Here is a 20,113-nt window from a genome sequence, read left to right on the forward strand (position 1 = left end):
TGAAAAGTTTGACTCTTAGAAGAGCTGAATTCAACTCTGATATCCTTTAGATTTCTGCTGTATCTTAGGTGAGATCCCTTGCCTCTTTGTGACTCTACAGACATGTATGCAGCTTTAAGTGTCACATGATTTTGATATCCTGTCAGAGAGATTATTTTGTCCAGGAGAAAATCTGGGCAGGGTAGTGCAATGGTTGCTTCACACATCTTCTCTTTTCTGCAGGGTTACAGTGAAGTCAAGGAAAGAATGCAGGTGGGTCAGCACAGTGTTTCAAGCTGGACTGTGTGCAGACCTGGTGTGGAGTCATGGGGTCGCCCAGAGCACTCTCTGGTGCTCTTGGGTCCTCTGCATGTTGGCGAGGTGGTCCCTAATCTTGCTGGAGAGTCATGAGGTTCTCACCTCCCACTTTTGTACTCTGATTTCCTGCAATATTAACTATCCTTAGTTGTAGGACTAGGCAGGGAATATCACATTGGTAATGAGTCCTGTCAGATCTTGATCTTTCCACATTTGCATTTGCTGCTCTTACTGCTCACAGTCTGTTCCCAGTACTGAGCCTTTGCACTTTTTGATGATCATCAGGCAGTTTGCATGGTTTGGCTGCCTGTTTTCTTCAGCACACAAAACCAATTCTCTTTTTCAGGACATCTGGCTGACTGTATTTCATCTGCTTTTGCCACAGTAAAGAGCTGTTTACCATTTACTGGCTTATGCTAGCAGCTATCCTGTCTGGACATAAATCATGCTAATTGCTACAGAGAGTGAAGAAAAAGCCCTAAGTTCTGTATTTTTTTTCCTTTTTTGTCCCAACTTGCTTGGTCATAAAGTCTGTTTAGGGAGCTTCCCATTCTGCAGTGTTATTTGTGGAGATGCCCTAGACTCTCAAAATATTGCAAAGAGTTTATGAAGCAAAAAAATCAAAATAATGGATGACAAAAAATTTATGTGGATAAACTTGAAATGATGCATATATGGAGAACAAGAGTAATATGACATCCCAGCTTCACACAGGAATCTGATTTGGGATTTGCTACTTTTTGTGGGGCTTGGGCTGTGTGCATAAGCCCATATCAAAGGAATGAGAAGACAAGAACCTACAGTTCCCATTAGGAGTACAGCACTCTTCAGGAAAACACTTAGGAAATGTTTGATTGTCATGTTCATCTTTGGCTGGGGGAGGTGCATCCAGATGTTTAAAAAGCAGATGTCCAGAACTCAGCAGATCCCTACTTCAGCATGCTGTGAACAAGTGAGGAGATGCTGTGCTCATCTGCCAACCCCTTATTTAAGGGGTACAGCCATGGATAGAACCCCCCAGTTATTGCTGCCTTGGTTCCCAGGGTGGCCCTACCTGCCAGACATTGTGTCTGTGCAGGTCACTCTGGAGGTAGGTTGCACAGTGTTGTATGGGGCTTGGAAACATGCATTCTGCTGTCTGGCTCTAATAAAAGGGAGAGATGTGAGGCAAAGAGGATTGTGCAATTCAGTATGATATATATAAGTAAGCTCCTTAACTGCAGGAATTAGTGAGGAAGTAGATTAGTCCTGAGATTACACCAATACCAGAACTGTCTATCCTCCTTCAGGTTCAGAGCCATGGGAGACATGAAGAGTAGTCAGCATGAATCACCCTGCAATTTAAATTTAAAGTAATAGTAATAAAGAGTCTAATTTGGCAAGAACTTTAGTGGATTATTTACCTCAGACTCATAGGGCCATGCTTTTGCCTTGCTATTTCTGTTTTTTGTAATCAACATGTGTCCTCAGGTGTTTCTGCCATTGACCCTCCCTCTTTCATTACAAACTTCTTTTTCCTTTGATTATTGTTGGTGGTGTTTGGAGGAATTAGTTGTGATGTGGTTGGGGTTTGCCTCTGGCTGGCAGCTAAGCCTTCACCCATTTGCTTGGTAACCCACTACAGCAGGATGAGGGGGAGAACTGGACAGTGAAAAGTGAGAAAAAAAACCTCTAGTGAGTCAAGATAACAACAACTTAATACATCAAAGGAAAAAAAAAGTAAAAAATTAAGTAAAAGCATTCACCACCATCAGACTGATGCCCACAAGCCCCCAAGCAAAAGCTACTTTGGAGAAACTGCCCCCAGCTTAAATGCTAAGCATGGCATTGTACAGTATGGAATATGCCTTTGATCTGTTGGGGTCAGCTGTCCTGGCTGTGTCCCCTCCTTACCCTGCTGAGGGGCAGAATGGGAAAAAGACAAGGTTCAGTTCTGTGCAAGTACCACTCAGCAGCGGCTGAAACTCTGCTTTTTAATCACAGTGTTACCACATGAGCTTCTATAAAGAAAATTAACTCCATTCCACCATGAACAAAACATAATGCCACTTTTTTTTTTTTTTCAATTCACCCCATAGCAATAAATGACCAACTGATGAAAAAAGAAAACCCAACAAAATATTATGTTAGTATCACCTACTCATTAGGTGTCTACATAATAGAAGATTTTAAGAATTCATTGGAAGGACTGTTTCTGGCTTTTGTTTGTTGATGTGCATTTTGCTCTTTATGCTTGGGAACAGGAGTTCTTTTATATATATATATATATATATATATATCCTATATTGGCATTGTCACTGAAGTAAGAACTCCTGTTCCCTCAGTAAGAGCAGCAAACAATATTCTCTCATTGGTTCCACGAATGAAACAAATTTGCTTGCTTTATTGAATAGATTTTTCAGCAAAACTGAAATAAATTTTTGCAAATCCTCATGCTGAGGTCTCTAAAATACTGAGAGAAGGAGGATTTTTGATGCTGGTTTCTCTGTATGATTGCATTACTATCTCCAAATGAAATGTTTTCCCAAGAATTTGAGGAGGTTGCTCAGTTCGCAAATGATCATGCTGGCTGGTTAGGATAAATCCTTACAGATTAGGATGGTGCTTTCAGGACCAATGAAGTAGGAAGAAGCAGCATGTGGTTTATCTGTTCTGATTAATCACTTATTCAGTTGCTACAATAAATTGACATGGAAGGGGGCTAGGGGTAGTGAACAGCTCTGGCTTTGTGATTTGAGTCTGATCTTTAAATCTTCATGCACTGGTCAGCAGTGATTCGAGCTCTTGTTTGAGAGAAAAAAACAACAAAGGATCTAGAATTAGACTTTGCCTTTTTTTCAAGGTCCTTTGGGCCAAATGCTGTACGTTTTTTCTCATAAGCACTTCTGAGTTATGCTGCTAAAATAATTGGGAATTACTTAGAATTTTTGTTTAATTTTTAAGGAGGCTGGCTGTATAAGTAATTCAAAGAATTTGAAATTGTGAACATTATAGCAAAAAGCAAAACAGCCATGCTTTATGACATATTACTTGAGCAAAAAAATACTTAGCAGGATCATATTGAACTAAAAAATTTGAAATCATTGCAGATGGCTTAAGCACTAGTCAAGACTTCAAGTTTCATATAGCCTCCAGTGTTCTTACACTGGTTAATGTAGACAGGGGCAGGAAAATATTTGATACAGCCTGTGGAGGCCTCAGGCTGTTGTGTACATAAGACTCTTCATTTTGCTTCCTCTATGCAGAGCAGGAAAATAGAAATATTTTAATCAAGACACAGGGCAGAAGTAGAGAGTTCCTGAGGAAGAAACTTTTTTTTGTCTTGAGCTATAGTCATTGGAATGTTTCAAGAAATGCCTTTTGAGTCAGGCATCTGTGGAAGAGAAGGAAATTTTAGGTATTTCATATTTATCTATCGGACTTTAGAACAGGTGAAGTCAAGGAAAATACTGGAGGAAGTTTTCCAGTATAGCTTCTGTTCTGTCAGGTTTTAGAATATTGTTGTCTTTATCCTTTACTTTAGTGGGGATCTTTTATGTCTTCTACCACACTTCTGCAAAGAGCAGGAGGGTACAAAAAGAAATTTTATGATCTAACTAATCTGAACCTCAACTTTGCCTAAACTTTAAACCAGAGAATTCTTTTTCACACCCTTAGAGGCCCTAAATACTTGTACAGTCTGGTTGAAATAACTGAATGCAACAAGCTGAAGTCACAAAAGAAGACAAAAGCCAAGCTCATCTGTTTTAATGAGCAGGGAGATGGATGAGTCTGTGAACAAAGAACAATCCCAGAAAGAAAACAGCCCTTGCTCTTTGGAAAGCCTTCGTGATACGTTAGCTAGAATAAGAGGAGTGCTGACTGATCCCACATATCCCTGATCCTTAATTGAGCCTAAGCCTTTCCAAAGGTCTTTAAGATATCGTGTCTCCTTTAATTAATCTGTTTTCCTGCCTTAGTAATTTCAACATAGGAGATATATGCTTTAGGATGTTGTGATAACTACTTAGGCAATCAGAAGACATTTTCGCCTCCAAGGTATTTGGCAGGTTCTGGCAGTTTTTCTTATCTTACTGTTGACTCAAGAGATTATCAACCTATTTTTAAGAACACTTACCCAGACACAAATTGAACCAGGCCTGTCAGCTAAGATAGGACAGTTACAGAAATCTGTGATTTCAAAGGGGTTTTGTGCAGGAGGAGGGAGGGCCCATGTTTACAGACCTTGTTTCACTGTCACACAGCTGCAGGATTCAGATTCATTGCAGAAAAATTCAGAGCAGCATTAGTAGGCATGTGTCCTGCCGTCTAGAGACAATGCTATCTCAGCCTTCAGACACCTCCATAGTTTGAGGTTACTGAAGATTCGAATAATGGGTCATCTTTCTACTGGGAATGATAATTTGCATATTTAAATTCTCAAGCAGTGCTAATTTCTACTTCTTCCAGTTGGAATCTTATTCCAAAACTCTAATGTAAACATATTTGTTAGTCTACCAGTTGTATGTGATAATATTTCAATTGACTATACAATATGTAATAGTAAGAATTACTATTTTGGGTAGTTTTCCCCATCCATGTCTGTACCTAATATGACTTGTGATACATATAATAATTTGCAAGAATGACCAGACCTATTTAAATCTGTGTCATTTTGACTCATAATTTATAACTGAATTCTTAGCTTATAAGAATGACTCAGTGAACAGGTAGAAACAGGATCAACATTAGCCCTTCTGACATCATGATATTAGTGTAGATATCATGAGATTAGTTTAGATATTTAGTAAATTTAAGTGTAGGAACAGTTTTAGGTAAAAAAAAGAGAAATTAAATTATTTTCATTATATAGTAAGTCCTCATATATTTGAAACAATAGAAAAAAGGTAAGAGCAATTCTAATAGGAAAATAGAAATGCCTATTAAATTCTAGTCATACAGTAATCTCTACATAGCACGTGTAAGGTAGAGGAAAGGAAGAAAAAAGTTTTCTTGATGCATGATTGCATATTGGATTATTTTAAGTGACTGATTCTTATCCAAGGCTACTTCAGTATCATTTGTGGCTTTCCAGATGAGCTCAGTAACATGCCAGATTTGATTACTATGCAGTAAGACAGCATGACTTACACTTTTATAATGAATGCACTCACTGATTAATGGTTCACTGTACAGGAAGAACTCACTGCCGTGTATGTGGTTTTTTCTGCAATATCTTTTTATTAAAGAAAGATACTTGGATTTTCTGATTTGAATGATTTGATGCAGTTGTTAGTGTAGTGCCTGACCTGGCTTTTGCCATGGATTCTCAGACATCGTGGAGCTGATTGGTTTGAGTTTTTTTAACCTATATGTACTTTCTACCCATGAAAGAGTGATAAAACATTAGACTACTTAAACATCATTAACAAAGTTGCTTTTAGAGGAACTTCAATCTGATATTTAAACCTGAAAGTCTGTCTCTTTAAGCAACATCCTCTCCTTCTTTAAGCATTGATGCTGTGGCTTCTTAAGTTCTAAATTTTTTTTTCTGTGAATGAAGCTTGTTTTTTTCTGATGTGGAGGAGGAGAATAAGATCAGTGAAAGGCAGATGTAACTACCCCATCTATGAAAGAACAGAAAGACTGGCAATGTGTAATTAGACAACTATGCAACCAAATTGCTTTCACCAATGACATCTTCATGACTATACTTCTTTAGATCCCTATGTAGCAAATCTCTGCCCATAATCTATGCAAAGTGTGTATGGAAAATTAAACTTTTAAGTGAAACCTCATCATCTGACACTGCCATTTTCATATGCATTTTTAAATCCTATAACTATTTTGTTTTATCTAAGGATTTATTTATGGTGTAGAATGGACCTCTGTGCCTGAGTTTAGCCTGAACATTTTTGCAATTTTTGCAATTTGACCTTGGAACTAGCTACATTGGGTGCCTCAGAGGAGGCATGACATCCTCCTACAAGGAAGGATATCTGCCATCCAGCTTCCACTGCCATCCCAAGAGTCACAGAAGGAATGTGGTCTTGCTGTCGTTTATTCTCCGGTTCTGAATGTCATGCTATTACTGTTGCCAGATATTTGTGTGATCTAGTCATAAAGATTTGGATCACAGAGGTACAAACTGATGGTCCTCTGTGATCATTGAGTCCAGCCATTAACCTAGCACTGTGAGTCCACCATGAAGCCATGTCCTTAAGCACCACATCTTGGTTTAAAACACCAAGTGTGTTTTAAACACTTCCAGAGATGATGATTACACCAGTTTTCTGGGTAGCCTGTTCTAATGATTGATAACCTTTTTGGTGGAGAACTTTTTCTAATATCCAGTCTAAACCTCTCCTGGCAGAACTTGGGGCTGTTTCCTCTTGTATCATATGGTGCTTAGAAGAGGAGATCAGCTGTAAGCTCCTTTCAGGTGGTTGTAGAGAATGATAAGGTCTCGCCTGAGCTTCCTTTTCTCCAGGCTAAACAACCCCAGCTCCCTCAAACTCCCTGCTCTGGACTCGCTCTAGCACCTCCATGTCCTTCTTGCTGTGAGGAGCCCAGAACTGGACATAGGATTTGTGGTGCCAAGTACAGGGTGGCGATCCTTTCCCAGGTCCCGCTGGCCACACTATTGCTGGTACAGGCCAGGATGCCATTGCCTTCTTGGACACCTGGGCACACATGGATCATGTTTGGATGGCTTCCAGGTCCATCTCTGCCGGGCAGCTTTCTACTGGGCTTCCTCCTCACATTATCCCTGCCCCAACTTGGGGCCTTCCCAGGGGCCGCAGGGCCAGCCCATTCCGGCCGGGCTCTCTCCCAGGCCGCAGGGCCGTCCTTGCCGGGTCTCTCCTGCCCCCGGCCCTGCTCCCGCTGTCCCCTCAGGGCTCGCAGGGCTGTTTCTCGCTCGCTTCCCCTGGCTCAGCCCTGGCTGCCGGGCAGCGTTTTGCCCTCCCTTGCCCAGGCTTTCCCCGGGGCTGAGGGGCTCAGCCGTGCCCTGCGCTGGGGCCGCTGCAGCCGCTGGCACCGCCTGGGGCCGGGCCGGGCAGCGCCGGCCGCTCGCAGAGCCAACACCGGGACACTGCGCCCAGCTGGGAGAGAGAGGATGGTCTCGTCCGGATTTACGGTGTTGTTGACTTTTTTTTTTTTTAATTGAGATTAAATTTTTAGATGCTCTTAGAAGGACAGGGAAAAAAATTAAAGGGTCAAACTCTAGACAGAATTTTGCCAGCGCTTTGGAATACGGGAAGCCATGAATTATTTATGTCTGACTTGCCAGTATGTTCCCAAAAGGCTGGTAGTATTTTCCCTGTTCATCTGTCTATGATTGCCTAGAATTTTAATTCGGTTCTCTCAGGAGCATGTTTATGCTCTGACTTACAGAATTTCATCTGTGTTTTTGTGGCACAGATAGAAAATAGTGTTGCTGTTGTGGAAATTAAATGTAGCCAAGTTACTTCTAGCAGTTTCTCAGCTATGGTATACTCTCTTAAGCTGCTTCGCTTTTCTTTTTCTTCTTGTACTCCCTCTAACTTTCCCTTTGTTTTTGGTGCTAAGTTGCCAGGAGTGTGGGTTAAAAGGCTATCAGCCAACTTAATTTATGATGAAAAATGAAAAGCATTGGGGTGGCTTTTTCAGAGATTTTTTAGAGAAGGGAAGCCAGAGAAGAAGGAAAGGTACCATGGTCATTATCATTATGTGGGAAAATGCTTTTTTGAAGACAACTGGTGGAATTATTAGGTTTTTTGTGCCCATGCTGAACAGTGGAGGAAACAGGGAGAGTAAATGTATTGTATTAAACAGCAAAGCAAATTTTCTACTGATAAGGCCAGTGGAGCCTGGAGCAGAGGGAGGTGGCTAAGAGAGGCTGCAGTGAGAGTGGCTGTGCAGGACTGATTTTGTGTGTTAAATATGTGAAATGAGAGGAAAAAAACCTGCCTTGTCTAGAGCTTTGGTAGTGGGCTAGGGGTGCAGAGGCTCATTTCAACCATATTTTTTTTGTAATTCTACAGTACTAGCAGTTTTAGGTCCCACTGAAACCTGAGAATGTAAAATTTCTTATGCTGAAGACTGAGCTAAATTAAAAGTTCATTTCTGAACAGATGTGCAAATGCGAGTGCTTGCTATGTTGATGTTTGCTGTTGAAACAGTTTTATGTTGCTGAGTCATGCTTTTTTTAAAATCTACTGTACCTTCAGTACAGTAGTGTCTCTATAGCTTGTGAAAATTCATTCTGTGTTTCCTTTCTGTATGGTATCTCTCATACAAATTTATGTAATGAACAAATAACTGTTAGAGTCTATAATGTTAACAGTTCAGCTGGATATCCCAGAACTGTAGATCCAGGGACACTGGGCTACTAGGTGCTATTGGCTGCAACCTTTCCCCTTGAAGAACTATAGTAACAAATGAACTCAGATGTTTGACATTACATTCTCTGTCCAGAAGAAATATTTTAATAGGGGCACAAAACATTCCTTTTAATGTCAGAGACATTTATTTTGATTTCTCTGTTTCTAGATGAAGGGGACATGTGCAACATGCCTTTTTAAAAATCTTTTAAAATCTTTTTCTTCCCCCATCTTTTAATGTCTATATTTAAAAACAAACAAGCACAAATTATGGAAACATGGAGTGGTTGCAGAATGTTCGCTACTATCCAGATATTGAACCTATTTGAACCCAATACAATTTATGACAGTAGTTGATTATGTAATCAGGGGTTTTTTTCCCATTTAAACTAATGCTTGCAAATGTAGATTAACAAAGCAGTTATTGAAGTGTTCTTTGGTGAAAACAAAGAGTTAAAAAAACCTTACAGCCTAAAAATTAAAATTTACTGAAATTGAATATTGCCCTAAAAGAAGTTAACAGTAGCAGCAGACAGCTGCTGCCTGTGTCTTATGGATGTAATTGTTTTAAACTCACTATTTTTGTTTGTTATTGTTGTACCAGTAGCATCTTTTTGGTTACAGAGCAGCTTCCCCGTTAGCCATGCAGCCCTGCAGTCACTCCCAAATAGACTTTAAATATTCTGGAGTGTTTGTGCTCGGGCAAACATTTTGGTGTAGCTAGGGCAAACATTTGTGTAGTCTTGGACTTCTAGTCTCGTTTCCTTGCTGGGTTTTACCTCCTTGGGCGAGTGTTGTTTATGGAACAGCCAATTCAGCAGAGCCTACCCGCCGGGGTCAGGCAGCCCTGGGGCAGCGTGGGGATGGGCTGAGCAGGCCAAGGGGCTTTTCCCAGAGAGCTCCCTCAGCATGGCACCGAAAGCAGGGTGCAGCAGGGGAGCTGCTTCCAGCCAGGGGGCCTGAAAACATTTCCCCAGGCACCTCATTCACAGCTCTGGTTGAAATAAATAGGGCAAGAGATCTTTCTCCTTTTTAATGCCTTTATTAAAAACTAGCTCGGGTGGGAAGAACCGACGGGTCGCATTCACACTCGCTGCTGCTTCCAGGAGTGGCACGGAGGAGCAGGAAAAGTGTAGCCATGACGTTTTCTGAAAAATCCTTTCCTTAGGATTTTTTCTCCTGAGAAGCTGAAAGGCCTCAGGAACAAAATGTAAACAATGGTTATCTGCTGCTGTGTAATGCAACAGGTGCATCTGTGATTGGTCTCATGTGGTTGTTTCTAATTAATGGCCAATCACAGTCAGCTGGCTCAGACTCTCTGTCCGAGATACAAGCTTTTGTTATCATTCCTTCCTTTTCTATTCTTAGCTTAGCTAGCCTTCTGATAAAATCCTTTCTTCTATTCTTTTAGTATAGTTTTAATATAACATATATCATAAAATAATAAAGTCTTCTGAATCATGGAGTCAGGTCCTTGTCTCCCCCCCCATCCTTGGACCCCTGTGAACAACACCATCACAGAAATGTGCAGCTTTGTCCACTGGTCTGTGAGCAGAGCTGGGGCTTCCATCCTCACAAAACCATCAACAGGTTCCCTGGTTTTGGTTTGACATTTGATGTCTTGTGTCCAGCCGACATCTTCGGTTAGGGTGAGGGTAAAAAGGGTCTTAGTGGATACTGGATTCTGTTCCTCACATCTAGACATCACCCTGATCCGTCAATTCCGTGTTAGCTCGTTGTTTTTAGGGGTTTGGTGAGTGGCTTCTTTCTTTGCGTGCTGGTTCCAAGGTCATTTGCATGCCAACTCCGATGTCCCCTCCTCTTCACTTCCAGGAAGCAAGCAGGGTGCCACTCGACAGGGAATTTTAACCATCAACAACAGGTAGTTAACAAAAACGACGGGTGATTATAACAACAAACAGTTAGAACTCCACCCTGGCAGCAACTAGCCCAATCTGTGAACTCTGTAACTTTTTTTTTTTAAATGTGCAGCTTTTCTACTCCTAACACTGGTGTTCCTCCCCGGCCCAGCGCAGTGTCGGGATGCAGTTCCTGGAGCCTCATGCCGCTGTAGTTCCACGTGAGCTGCCCCGAGCAGGGAGCAGGGATTCCCTGCGCCTGGAGCAAGTGCATGCCGGGCAGGTGGGACTGCTGCTGCACTTGTCCTTGCTTGTGTGCTTGGATCCCCTGGGCTCCTTCAGACTTCACCGGCTACAGAGCTGATAGCAAGGAGTGTTGCATTACAGTGATTTCTGCAAATATCACTCTGCAAAATTTACAAAAAGGCAACAAAATCAATTATTAGACCATTTGTAATTTTTTGTTGTATGTAAATAGCCACACCAAAAAGAAAACTACTTTTGTTTCTGTTATGATAATGCAATTATTAATTTACCAAGAAAATATAATAACTGGATGGTTTGAAAGCAAGGTAACAGAATAAAGATTTATAGGTGTGTGCCTGCATGTCTTTTCTCTGGTACTTACAAGACAGCAGCAAATTTAATTGTATGTCACAAACTAGTTAAATTCCTATAACAGAAGTCAGTTCTTTTGTTAAAAAAAAAAAAAAAAAAAAAAAAAACAAAACCAAAAAACACCCAAGAAAATGTAATCCAAGAAGTCCTTTTAGATTGAGGTATTGGAATTGTTAAGAAGTTTTGTTTGGTCTGCTTGTACTTGTGATAGAAGAAGGCAGGTTTTCTAGGTTCCCCCAAGGAACCTTTCTTTCCCCCCAAGGTTTTCTAGTTTAACTTCAAATAGTGTTGGTGTCTGGAGCAAGAGCATTACCAGAGCCAAAGATTTGATATTTAACATTGTCAGCAACATTTGCTTACAAAAAGTAAGCTGTATGAAAATATGTAGCTTCTTTAATTAAAATTAAATATAATCACATTCTTCAGTATATAAACTAACTTAGCCTGAGATTTAGGGAGATTTTTCTTCTAACAAATAACTGGCTTTTTTATGAATAATCTGTTTTCATGTTTTTGTCTTGCATATGTATGTCAGTGTCTTGAGCTTCAGGAAGCTTTGGAAAAATGCTACCCAGCTGGGCTAGCTGTGTCTTCTTGGGCAGCACTGTGGCTTCAGAGACAAAGCTTTATAGAATGTCATTTTCCCTTCTTTTAGAGATCTAATTTCCATGGCAGACTGATGCAGGGATGCTTGGGCTGGGTATTGAATTTTATATTTGCTTTTACCCTACCCTTTCCTACTGTTTTCAGCCTTCTCACTTCTTCAAGAAAAAGCTGTATTACTATATTTTAGCAGAATAGAGCCAAGGCAGGAGTTTTGCTTCTTATGCAAGTGGTGACTGCTCTGAATATCCCCATTGCTCTTTATGAGGCCCATCCAGCTGGCAGCCTGTGGGCCACTTCTCTTGCACAGAATAATTCTGGCCAGCTCCCACATGAACCTGATTTTATCCTATCGTGCCTGTGCATAACCATGCAAACTGCCTCTCTGCTCCTTTACTTCTGGAATGTGGCACAACGTGTCTGCCTCTGGAGATGTGCCTATAGTGACTTTTAAACAGAGATGCTGCACTATAGCTTAGCCTTCAGAAAGATAAATCATTCCACTGTCACACCACTGTTTTGCCCTCTGAAAAGAAATGCTAGAAATGTCTTCAAATGCCAAGACTCTTCTTTTTCTTTTTCTTTTTTTTATTAGTAAGAGATCTTAAAAATGGCTTAACAACTGGTGTGTGTTTTTCGTAAAAATACTCAGATAAAATGGCAAAATTAGACTACAAGAAAGGGTATGAAAGTTATCTAGGCTTAAAATATAATACATGTTAAATAAAGACGTGTGTTAGCAAGTAAACACTAGATAGCTTATATTTCTCTCATTTATCATTTTTTGGGTTTCTGTTTGCAAAGCATTTCATGTTTCATTACTTTCATGATACTATAATTTTATGTTGTATGTTGCCACTGGTATACTATACAAAAATCACAGCTATAAATTATTTGAATCCTTACAAAGGTACTGATGGTAACTATTTTAGAGTAAGGCTGATTTTTTTTTTTAATTAAGAATTTTTTTTTTAATTCAGAAATTGTTTATGTTTTAAATAAGTGATATATTCTACAATATAGAATTATATATAATTTTTACTTTAATTATAATAATAATTTTTACTATAATTTTTACTTTAAATGAGAGTTATTATTCTTGTATTTATATTAGTCTGCTATTTATCAGGTTTATGATAACAAATCCATTGTTTTATTTTTCCATGAACTGCAGAAACTATGCCTGTTCCAGACCAGCCCTCGTCTTCTGACAAGACAAGTTCCCTTAGTCCTGTGTTGAACACATCCAATGGCGATGGCTCCGAAACTGAGACAACCTCTGCCATTCTAGCTTCAGTCAAAGAACAGGTAGGCAAGTGATGCATCTCTAGGCTGGAAAACAATAGTATGATTTACTGTTTTTTTTGGTTTTTTTAACAAATATTTCATAGCTGGTATCTGAATAATTTAGTTCACAAATGCATATTCCAAAGAATGTTCACCATTTCTTCATGCTTTAGTATACTTCTGGAAGCTTTCCTACAGTAAATTTAATATAATTTAATTGACTTGCTCATTTTATTCTCCACTTCCACACTTTACTGTGGATGGTGGTTTTCTGATTTCTCTCCTTTTATTGTTGGCATCTGCATGTGGAGTTACAGTATACTGGCATGTAAGAGTTATAGACAAATGAATTGTGGACAAGATGTGTTATTGTAGAATTTTTTAAGGATTAGTAAGGGCCCTAGGATTTTAAAATTTATATACATGTTTTTGGGGGTTTTGGGTAAAACCTGAGGTGAGATTGTATCAGGGCAAAACTGGGTATAGATAGAGACACTCATTTTTGGATGATTAAAACAAAAATATTAGAAACTTTCAAGGAAAATGTCTTCAGTGTGATGGTCTGCTTTATGCTAATAAGACAGGTTTGACATTTTAATGTAAATTTTTGTGGGCTGAATGTCAGAGATTTTGCTTTTAATGCCTTTTTGTACTTTAGGAGATGGTTAATACTTCAGTTAATGCAAACAACTGGTCTCTGTCACTGCCTCCTTTGTTTTGACACATCAACAGGAATTCCAAGGAGAGACATTAAAATCAGCTGCTTTTAGGCAGCTTTCTCCTTGCTGAAGGTGTTTAAATTGTTTCTTCCTTTATCAGGTACTGATCTTTCCCTGCCAAAGACATTCACTGGTTCTTGATTTAAATTAATGCATGAATTCAGCTTATGGTATTTCTCAGCACTGGAGTAATAGCTCTTGAGTCTTAGAGATCTTATAAAAATTATAACATTGCTCTTTCTTGGTTGTTTTGCTATATGCCAGTTCTCTCTTTTGGGTGGTAGAGGTTAGTCATATTTTCTGTTCTGAAAAGAGGAGTGCAAAAATGAAATGCTATAATGTGGAGCTTTGTCTAGGGATTTATGGCACATCATTGGAATAGAAAATTGACCATGGTTTAGATGTTTGCTTTCTCTTCCATGTCAATGATATTTCTTGGGTGTGTACCAGTGTTTCAGCCTGTGTCACTGCATTATTTTGTAGAAAAGTATTTGCCTTTCTGACTCTTTGATGGTGAAAAAGTGTACAGGGAGATTACATAGATAGAAGCTATGTTTGCATGTTGGAATGTGAATCACAGTATGGAATAGTGACAAGAACTCTGTTGTTTGGTGTTGTGATTTTCACTAGTTTATATCTGGTTATGTGTTTTACAAATGAACCTTCCACCCCTATAAATCAGTTGAGTACCAGAGGAAATTGCTGCTGAATCCACCAGATGAAAAGGATTTCAAGTGGTAATATATTAGCAAAGTTATTTCTGTTTCCTGTGAACTACAGCAGAAAGGAGCCTGTAATAAAGTAGTTCTGCATTGACTTATCACCAAGAACAGCCTAGCCAGCTAACCTAAGGTACTGCTAACTAAAAAGATATTGTCTTGAACTACTGTAATACAAAGTACCAAAATTTAACAGGTGTTCTCTTAAGGAAATTTGCTTCTTGGTAGGTATCTGTAGTCAGACCTATCTTGAAGCTGGAAGACTCTACTAAACTCAAAACCGAGCAATAATGATATCAATAACAATGATAATGACAATAGCAATAACAACAACAACAATAATAATAATAATACCACCACAAACCCCCTCACCCCCAACCTACTTTTGGCCTTTTTCCTTACAAGATTGTGTGTTTTGACACACTTCCATTATTTAATGTTCTGTTGGAAAAATTCTAGGTAATGCCACAATCCTGATTCTCCATTGTTGGAGTAAATGAAGTTAAGTTTCTAACTGACTGTTCAAATGGGTAGCCACCTGCTTTTTAGAAGAAGGAAGGAGTTACTTTACTGTCTGGTATGAGATTTTGCTCTGCATGCTTTTTGATTGTAGCCAAAAATATAACTAGAGTTACACAGATACAATAATTCAAAAGTACTGTCAATATTGAGAAATTAAGGTATTTTTCAACATATCAGTCATAATTAGGATGGTTTTCAACCAATCAAGTATATTACATTTTCTTTTTCTCTGCCTATGCTTAACTTTAAAAGGTTTCCTTGCATTTTTTCTCTTGGAACACTTGGGGTAACTTCATGTGTTACTTCTCATAAAATAAATAGAACATTGTCACTGAGTGATGGTAATAAACTGTGGTATCTATGATATGGAAAAAAGTAAGAGGTGTTTGCATTCTTTGAAGAGGGCAGGATACATGAAAGGCACAGAGAAGTGGTAATAAATGTTGTATTTATTTGTTTTACTTGAATCTCCTACGTGAAATTTAAATGATATAATGAAAATTTAAAGTTTTGCTGTGCTTAGTTTGAAAAACACATATCCCTGTGCTGTCACATTTTGAGGAACTGATTTATTTGGTCTAAAAAGTTTATTGGGGCAAAAGTTGTGCTTGATATGTCAAATTAAAGTGACACACATGATTTTTATGACTCAATAAGAAGATTTAGCCACATGCTTTTCAAGCTGAGGGTATCTGTCAAAAGAGAAATTTTGCTCTTGAGGAATTATTTTGATTTTGGGAAATGTAAATGAAAAACTCCTTGCTTTGAAATACAGGCCATTTCCTTTGTGCTTTACCTCTGGACAAGCGTGCTGATTCATGTTTGGGTTTCAGACTTCAGAGATGCTATTCAGAACTGATAGATACGGAACTTGAATCCATTCTTCATCCCTTGCTGTGAACTTTCTTAAGGTTAGACAGCACTGCTGGAGGCAAGGTCAGGATCATTCAACATTTGTCTAAGAAACCATGAGATGCCAGGCAGTGACCTTTGGCTTAGCCGTTTTTGAGCAGTCCTTATGAAGAGAAATATTAAATAACTTCTGTGAAAATGAAAGCTGTTCTTTTGGGGTTATTTTGTGTGGGTTTTTTGTGTGTGGTTTTTTTTTTGTTTGTCTGAGATTTTTTAGACAGTATCAAGTTATTTAAAGAGAAATCAAGCAATGAAGACATAATTTCAGTTTTCTGTGAAATGGATGAAGGAGTTTTTTTCTTACGATATACTGGGAAACACCTTAGGCCCAATGCTTCATAGGTTTTAGAAAACATAAGGCCATTTCTCCTTGCATTTTGTCATCTGGATTTGTATCTGTAAATATGGGAAAACTTCTTCAACAAAAAGTGAGATATCAGAACTCTTAATTTGTGAGAATATATGTGATAGATGCAACTATTTCTGCAAAAAGTATGATGTGCTTCTGATTGGGAATTTCCACCTGCAAAAGAGACTTCTGAGCTCACTTGTTAACAAACATCCTGGGAAGAGAGCTGTTGTTGATGCTTTTTTGAAGGTGGAAATAGCTGCTGGGGAGCCTTTCGAGTAAATATGTAATGAAGCGGATGCTTTTCCTGGAAGTCTCCAGGCATATGTAGTTCACAGTACTTGGTTCTTGGCATACAGAAAACTGCTCCCTTGGAAGCTGAGCAGGATTGCAGTGACCTAGCAGAGGCTTGTTGTGGCAGATTTTAGTTTTATAGGAACACATGGAAAAGATGTGATAAATTAATTTCCTAGGAGTAAGATCCATCTTGAAGTATGGGCAGCTATTTTCAACTCAGAAATAGTATCATGCATCTCTTTTATTTTCTTTGTGGCTCTAGATTCCTTTACCATCTTAGTAGTAGGCTGTTTCAGAGAACACCTTTCACTTTCAGAAAATTTATGCAAAGAGCAAGTTGTGGCAATGTTAATATTTCTTTTGAATCTTTTTTATGCGTACCTATTTTAAATAAAGATAATTGTTTTCAGTTGCACCCTTTAAAGAAAAACATTTAGACTAATTCTTTTGAAATATTTCTCACATGGTTCAAATAAGTATTGATTGATATGTGCTTTAAGTCATATTGCTGATTTCAGGGAATACAGAAGTCTGGCTTTTATGGTTGCTGGTGGCTTTTGGTTTTGGTTTGGGCTTTTTGGGTTGGATTGTTTGGGGGTTTTTTTTGTCTTTGTAAGATGCATTTTGTTCCTAAAATGGCTTATGTTGCTTTTAATATTTACTATGTTTTTCCACTAGAAAGCTACTTGTTTGTCAAGAAATTATGATTTGGAACTTAATTAAAATCATATAAAGGGCAATAATTACTAAGTGTTATTATTCATGTCAGTATTAAATAAGGTGACTTAAGTAAACTTTTCCATTAGGTGTTAGTACACTTTGGAAACAGGGTTATGTATGCCATGCATGTCTTATATAGGTACATGTAAGTAAAACTGCAGTATTTTTTTTCTTTGGTCTGCCCGGTTGTGTTTCTTGTGTCTTTATATCATGATTGAAGTTTTAGAAAAAAAAATCACATATGTAGGTGGATGTTTCAATTCAGACTTTTGTTTTTGTTTTTGAGGTTGTAAGTCCAGAAGAGATGTAAAATCATCTAGCCTGACCAGCGGGTCATAACATTTCCTAGAGTCATCCAAGTTTTGGGCTCCCAAATCTGATTACAGAATGACATATGCACTGTTTTCCCTAATATTATGCATGCCATATTGTAATATGTAATATTCACCAAATAAAACTCCATTCTTGCCTTTTGGATACCAGTAATTACTCTAGTAGTATCAATTGTTCAGCAGGTTTTCTAAATAGATTCAATTATGATATATTCATGTCTTGCTTCCCCTCAAACAGCAGGCTCTGTTTCTGCCCTCAAAAGTTCTAGCAACTCTATTTCAAATGAATGCTAATTGTATTCAATCAATAGGTATTTCTTTCATAATTTCCCTTAAGTAGCATGTCAATATATTCATTTCCTTAGTTATAGAAGTCCCTTGTTTCCAGTTGGGTTTTAAAATATTCCCGAGAGATATTCCTCTTCTATTTTCATTAATATATTGATTTAAGACAAGAACTGGACCCTACTGTATTGTATGCTCTAGAATAGCACAGGTCTGTACAGTGCTTCTAAGTTGCTGAATAGACCAAGACATTATTGAAATATGAAGCTTTGGACTACAGCTGGTGCTTCCCAGATACATCTTCGGGTTGATGGGAATTGCTTTTGAGATGTACAACTCTGCTACTGGAAATGGCAAGGTGAGTGGAGAAGTTTTGAAGAGCACTCTCACATTGTCTGTTGAAGAAGGAAATTGTGGAAGGGGCTCACAGCTGGTCTGTGAGTCAGAAAGAGTTAGTTGAAGAATAGAAGCTGATAAGAGTTGGCTTTTCCCCTGAAAGGATTTCTGTCAAGGCCGTCGGCATGGAAACAGAAGAAGAGATAAATGAGAGGCTTGCAGTTAGATTTTGGTGGAAAACAGTGGTGGAGACCACCTTACACCAGTGTTGATTAATTTTTTACTTTGTGAGAAGGTATAAAAAGACAGCATGCTGCAAAAATAAGAGAGATAAGACTTCTCAAATACATGGTGCTCTTCTGTTTGTTACGACCGTCTTAACAGTGACAGGAAATCATGTAATGTAGTTGGTATCCACCCTGCTCTACAAGATTCTCAGGCTCTTAATTTAGCCTGGGACTGCTTTCACACAGTTCTTTGGAGCAACCATGAGTGTATTTGTGTGGTGCTTCTCAGGAAACAGAAGTTAACAAGACTGGAGACCTAGACAAGCAACAGTTATTCATGCTCAGAACCTCCAGCCCTTAAGTCATGCCAAAGGCCCTGTAGCCATAGGAGATGTAGAATGAAGAAACTAAAAATTGCTTCACTGATAAAAGATTGCAATGATAACCCAAAACATTTTTGGGATAGTTTGAAATGAGCTGGAAGTGGAAAGGTTTCTGCAGAGATTTAGTGATCAAAGAGTATTGAGGCAATGTGCAATGATAACCCAAAACATTTTTGGGATAGTTTGAAATGAGCTGGAAGTGGAAAGGTTTCTGCAGAGATTTAGGGTGATCGAAGAGTATTGAGGCAATATATCCTCCCAGCAAAACCATCTTTGAAGAGAGAGAAGAAAATGCTAATTATCAGAATAAAATTAGAGTTAAATATGATACTATTTTGACTTGAAGTAATGTTGAAAAATTAATATTTCAAAGCCAGGAATTTCAGAGAAGCTGGATAGAAAGCCACTTAGCCACAGCTCAGTCTAATGCTAATTTAAAGCATTAATAAAGGCCATCACAAAGAAAGGCAAAGTATCCTTTCTTATCAGGCAGCCAGTATATGAACATGCTTTTGGTAATCCGAAAGCACTTCTGCCTTGGCTTATTTTTTTGCTAGTAGTGGAATAGTTTCAAACTTAGAATAATGATACCCTATGAAAGTAATAATATTGATCTCAATGCCAACATAATTTAAATTTTAGTATATTACATTTTTAACATTTTAACATATTACATTTATAATTTTTAAGATCATTGATTATTTTCTCTCTGGTTTCATTCATTAGGGCTTCTTGAAACATAAAATATTTTTACTTCTAAACCTGACTTTTTTAACCAGTGTGGTGGTTATTTCACCTCAAAGTCACTTGAGAGGCAGATCTGAGCTTAAAATACTTACAAGAAGCGAGTCAAGTTGTGCCTTTCCTGTTTCTGACGCATCACTCTCTGTTGTACTGGCAAAAAATGTACTTCTGCAGCCGTGTGGGGAATGCTGCTGGGGAGCTGAGTGGGTCGGAAATATGAAAAGATGAGATGGCAGCTTTAGGTTATTGGAGGTCAAGTGTGCTGTCCCTTTTGGTGAAGGGCAGATGGGTCAATGTGTCAGCTTGTTTGCAAGTATTGGGCTTTTTTAGCGTGGCTGTTGTAGACATATACTTCAGGCCATGAGTTTAATCAACTTTGCTGTAATATTTGGAATTATTCAGAAAGTCCAACATTATAGGCCTGTATAATTGTTCAGGGGAGCGGAAGTTTTGGGTGTGTCTCCCACAAATCTCCCCCACTTCTTCCTCTAAAAGCAAATTATGGTCTTTATGAGACTTAGCTATCTAACCTGTTTTCAGCATTTTTCTCTTTCTACACTTG

The 20,113-nt window shown here is 38.6% G+C and overlaps 1 protein-coding gene across 10 annotated transcripts in view; it reads left to right on the forward strand.

Moving 5' to 3' along the window:
- CTNND2 (catenin delta 2) overlaps nucleotides 1–20,113 on the forward strand; it is a 638,012-nt gene that overhangs the window by 108,492 nt on the left and 509,407 nt on the right. For all 10 annotated transcript variants that reach the window (XM_077182185.1, XM_077182224.1, XM_077182172.1 and 7 more), the window contains exon 2: nucleotides 12,894–13,027. In XM_077182185.1, the coding sequence (XP_077038300.1) occupies nucleotides 12,894–13,027 (134 nt within the window). The remainder of the gene's footprint in view (nucleotides 1–12,893; nucleotides 13,028–20,113) is intronic.

Source organism: Agelaius phoeniceus, chromosome 1 (assembly GCF_051311805.1).
Source record: "Agelaius phoeniceus isolate bAgePho1 chromosome 1, bAgePho1.hap1, whole genome shotgun sequence".
Classification (NCBI taxonomy): Eukaryota; Metazoa; Chordata; class Aves; order Passeriformes; family Icteridae; genus Agelaius; species Agelaius phoeniceus.